At 56.0% G+C, this 4885-nt stretch overlaps 1 protein-coding gene across 1 annotated transcript; it reads right to left on the bottom strand.

Annotated features, from left to right (window-relative positions):
* Window positions 1–316: 316 nt before the first annotated feature.
* Window positions 317–4248, bottom strand: PUNSTDRAFT_138401 (uncharacterized protein; the record flags this gene model as incomplete). The annotated part of the gene is made up of 5 exons (XM_007388087.1): window positions 317–1575; window positions 1638–2134; window positions 2633–3763; window positions 3901–3968; window positions 4036–4248. The coding sequence occupies 5 exons, from the start codon at window positions 4246–4248 to the stop codon at window positions 317–319; spliced, it is 3168 nt and encodes a 1055-aa protein (XP_007388149.1).
* Window positions 4249–4885: the final 637 nt, after the last annotated feature.

Genomic DNA, 4885 nt, shown 5'->3' with positions numbered 1-4885 from the left:
TCAGGTTGATGATGTAGCTTTTGAATTATCCAGCCTTGCTTCCTCCTCGCATGAGACGCCTCCCGCGCAGCTGTTCGACGAGCGCGAGGCTCACAACTGTGTCCGTGCTTCCTCGCAGCCCGTTCCTCCGTTGGCGCTCCGCCCGACATTTGGGACTGCGTCGTACACCAGGAGGAGGTCACCTCGCCTTGCGTATACGAGGGGTGCGACGTTGTTCTGACAGGCCGAAATGCGTGCACGGGAGCACCCTGATCTCCTTCGTTATTAGAGAGCAAACAGCGCGAGCAGTACAGATATGTCATAAAAATTAGATCAGTCAGGTTTCTGTGGAGCCTGCGTGCGTTGCTTCATTCGTCATCTTTGACACCTCAAGAAACGCCTGCATTAGCGCAGGCACGATGAACGGCGTGGAACACTCCGATGTCACGTCGTTCATGCTCGATTCCAAATGCAACCGCATGCAACTCTCTCTCTCCAGCGCTTGTTCGATTTCTCGACGGCGCTGAATCTCGTGCTGCAAAGCACGCTCAAGAGCATCGCATCTTGCGGAGACATCGTCCGCGCGGACCGTGGCTTCTCGAGAGGCGGACAGGGCAGCGTCCTTAGCAGATTGTTCGGCAAGCATTGCAGCCTCTGAGGTCCGTAACGATTGCTGCAAATCTGCGATTGTCTGACGCTGTCGCGTCTCATTGTCTGTGACACGCAGAATCTGGTTCTTCAAACAGTTGGACGCAAGGACGAGCGCGTCATCTCCAAACATGTCAGACGTCGCGAGCACGAGTGATGATGGCTTCTGAGTATCATCTAGGATCCCAGGCAGGAGAGACCGTGCGTTTTCGACCGCCTCCATGGCAACGCTGAGGATTGAGACACGTTCGGCTGCACATGCTTGGTGGCGCGCCTGATGTTCCTCGGCCTGGAGCGCTAGCTTGCGTTCTGCCCGCTCCTCAGCTTGCGCGAGTATCGCACGTGTACGCGCATGCTCTCGTTCCTCTCGGTCGAGGGCAACCATGGCTCGTTTGAGGCCGATGGAGACGTCCTCGCAAAGCGCGAGAGAGCAGCCGAGCTGCGAGGTAACGGACTTGCAAAGTGCCACGGAGCGTACGAGCTTCTCCCGATCTTGTTTCATACGCGTCTCGTGTGTCATGACTTCCGACTGGAGCGCGTCGCATCGGCGCACCAGTTCTCGGTGTTCCTCCATCAGCGCCTGAACGCGATCGCCGCTCTCCACATTATCAGGTCCGAATACGTGACGTATCGCGCCTGCATCCACGTCCATATGAACGTTCGGCGCACCCCCACGTCGTGCCATCATTTCTCCATTGGCTTGCTTCCCCGAAGTAGCGGATATCGCAGTACTCCCATCTTCGGATGAATCGAATGGAGTGGAACGCGATGCAGCTCCACCTCTGAGAAGGACTCGGGGCTTGCCCGCCCGCCGAAGACGCATAGACGCACGCCCAGCTCGGGAAGGCAAAAGCTTCCGAAAGTCGATGGCAGGGCATGGCGATAGCTTTCGGCGCTTGTTCACTCTCTCCGATGAGGTTCCTCCTTCCTCAAAGGGGGAAGGGCCGGCTGATGACAGATCGTCCTCGATATTAGCGCCATAGCCCGGTACTCATGTACAGCGAACTCACCGATCTCAGAAGAGGGGCGTTTCGAGAAACCAGGCTTCTCAGGAGGTTCCCGGGGAACAAGTGGTGAGGTTGTGCCAGAATCGGTCCCACATTCGTGCAGGGGAAAGGGTCCCGGTAGCGTCGACGTGATTGATGGGGTGTCTCCGAACCTCGCGGGCAACAGCAAACTCTCGACAGGAGCATAACGTTGGTTCACTATACCATCTGATGGGGTCGGCGGGGAAGTTTCCGGAGGAGAACCAGGCGAAGAGTCCATGGCCGGCACGTACGATGATTCCTTATTAGACACGTCATGATCCGTTCCCACATTTGGTCCCTCCGCGGGCGGTAGCGGGGTAGGGGGGGTGGGGGCTGGGGTTGCAGCCGCACTGCAATGCGTCGACCCTGACTCTGCGCCTGAGACCGAATGGGGTGTCGCGACAGAATGGGACGCGGCTGTAAGGTGCGGGGACGATGAGTGGGAACGGGCTTCTGCCCATCCTAGGAGTGATGACGGCCTGTGAGTTACGATTCGATGATCGCTACGAGGAAGAGGCGCTGTGGGTTCCGGTGTCGCATCAGTCGATGCTCGATGTGCACCAGTCGAGCTTGGCGCGGCGGGACTGGCGACGAGCTCAGGGGATGGCTCAGCGGGAGCAACCGCGGCAAACGGCAAAACCGAACATGTGTCGTGCTGAGATGACAAAGTTCTGTGAGCATTTGCTGGAGTGATGGGAGTCCCTAGCGACAACGGGGTTGCAGAAGATATAATCCTGCTGCTGCTACTGCTGGACGGACCTTGAGTGACTCGGAGATCCGTGGTGGGAACGTGGGCAGCAATCGTCGATGTGCAGGTATCAAGTCCTGACGCCGGTTCGCTGGTAAAAGCACCCGTATTGCATGATGGGGCAGAAGTAAGTGATGATGTCGCAGCGTCATGACTGACTGGTATAATCAGATGTCCCGTCAAATTGGCTTCGGACCGCGGATCAGAGGGGGGGATAGATGAAATTGACGTGACATCGTCCGAAGAAGTGGAAGTAACACCCAAGGCGAGAACGGGCCGTTGCGACGACGCGTGCGCTGGGGTGGCAGAAAATGCCGTGGCGTCGTCTACCACTTCCCCTGATAAGGCCTGAGACAGCACTCGGGCTGTCGGGGAATCGTCTGGAATGGCCATCGAGAAATCGACGAGTGGGTACGAAGCCGTGTTCGGTCCTCGCTCCTTTTTTGATGTCGCGGTGGATCTGGAAAGCAGCCCCGTTCCAGCCTCTGCAGTAGACACAACCGGCTGAAGGTCTGGCGCATCTATCCCCTCGTCAGGTTTGGAACCTTTGCCCGATTCTTCATGGGGCCCGATCGATGACTCGTCGGTTGATGCCGAAGCGATTGGGGGAGAACAAGGGATGGAGGGTGCGTGCGAGGCCCTCTTCGAGGACGGTTGCGCCTCAGAGAGCAACAACCCTGGCTCCGGCTTTGTGGTAATGCCTAGCTTGGCCGAGGCGCATGGAGCCACAGGAGCGGGACGCAGCGGCAGAGGCTTTAACGCGTGCTCCGAGGGACCACAGATCAGATGCGGCGCTGTGATCGTGTGAATCGTCACAGGCGAAGTCTTGGATATTGAAGATCGATCTTGAATAGAAAGCGATGTGGGAATAGAAGACGAGGGAGCAGGAGTAGGCGACGAAAGGGATGCCGCCGGCGGTTGTCTTACGACCAGCTCCAAACGTGATACTGGATCAGGTAGCGCTGGCGACCTTTCTGACACTGTCGAATAGGGCGAAGCTGGAGCAAGATTTGATGTCGTGACCGGGATGGGAGGTGACAAAGCGGCGACACGCTGAGATCGCGGCCCATCCGCGGGGGACTGAGTATCGGGCCTTTCCTGGCACGGAGCATAGGTTTTCGTGTGGTTCGGCGCTCCCCATTCGGCCGGGGTTGCACTGGTCCTGGGCGCTTGAGGCCCGGGGGTGGAAGTCTCACTGGACGTTTCCAGGGTGCCGTGGGACGAGTTGAAGTTCGTCTGAGTGACGTCTCGCGTTCCCTTCGATGTGAGGGGTGGGGGAATGTTGGAGACGTGAGCGTTGATCGAATGCCCAGTGGTTCCGTAAGGACTCGAGAATACGTCGGTCGTACTTGACACTATGCTGCAAGCGTGTTGGTCAGCCCACTTGGTAAATACGGTGGGTGATCCGGAGGCGCACCGGTATAGAATGCGGGTTCTTCACAGAAAAAAGGGGTTATAGAGGGCCGTTCAAGCCATGCACGCGCTATATATACTCACATCGATCGTTGCAACATCACGTTCTTACTTGCTCCGACTATCTTCGGGCAGACAGACGTCACGATGGTCTGAAGAAGAAAGGAAGAACGGGCTAAGAAGTCGTCGAATAGTGGGAGTGGGCGAAGCAAGACGCACCTCGGATAGCGACCACGAAAACAAAGCCGCACCCGCATCGCCGACCTCGCTGAGACGGACGGACATCGTAGGCGGGTGCGGGATTCCGCCCAACGCATCAAGGTCCTCACATATCGCGTTGTGCTGCACCCACGCGTCTAGTGTCCGGAGATGTCGGAACCGGGCAGGGGTGTACGTGATGCCGACCACGAACGTCCCTCTCGACGCTGCCATCGTCTGCATCACTCGGTGAGATCAGGTTCAGTAGCCAAGCCTCAGGGAACAATGGTCTCTGAAAGAGACAGCGTGTAGAAAGTTGCATGAATTTCGCAGGACATAGCGCCCGTGTTGGTAGAATCTCGCGGCTCTAGCGCGCCACCAATTGCAAGGCCACCTCAGTCACCCACTTGGAGTGACTATATTGGGTGGAATTTGCCTGTCACTAATTCCATCTAACATGGTGATGAACTTCTGGATCTGAAGGCAAGAGCGATAATTCCCTAATATATGATCCTCAGTCAAGTATAAGGGAAAAGACTGAGTTACGCATGTAGTACCTAATATATGACTACAGAGGCATCATAAGTACGTTAGGACATAAGGGACATGAAGGGACATGGCAGACTCACTCCTCAGTCAAGTATAAAAGACTGAGGAGATGCGGAGGGAGAGCTCCTGGTATATGTGAGGGAGCTCGAGGGAAGCATTTCCATAAAGGGAACAAAAGAATGTGCCTAAAGCGGTAATATCAATCAGGAAAGATAGAAGATCGCAAAGAAGAACACAAGAATAGAACATGTGAGAGAATATGTACATAATAGGTAACGAGCGTGTGATATTTCCATATATATACGATATACAAAGTTCAACA

Source organism: Punctularia strigosozonata (assembly GCF_000264995.1).
Source record: "Punctularia strigosozonata HHB-11173 SS5 unplaced genomic scaffold PUNSTscaffold_16, whole genome shotgun sequence".
Taxonomy (NCBI): Eukaryota; Fungi; Basidiomycota; class Agaricomycetes; order Corticiales; family Punctulariaceae; genus Punctularia; species Punctularia strigosozonata.
Note: the sequence above shows the minus strand (reverse complement) of the source record. Positions and strands in the feature narration are given on the sequence as shown.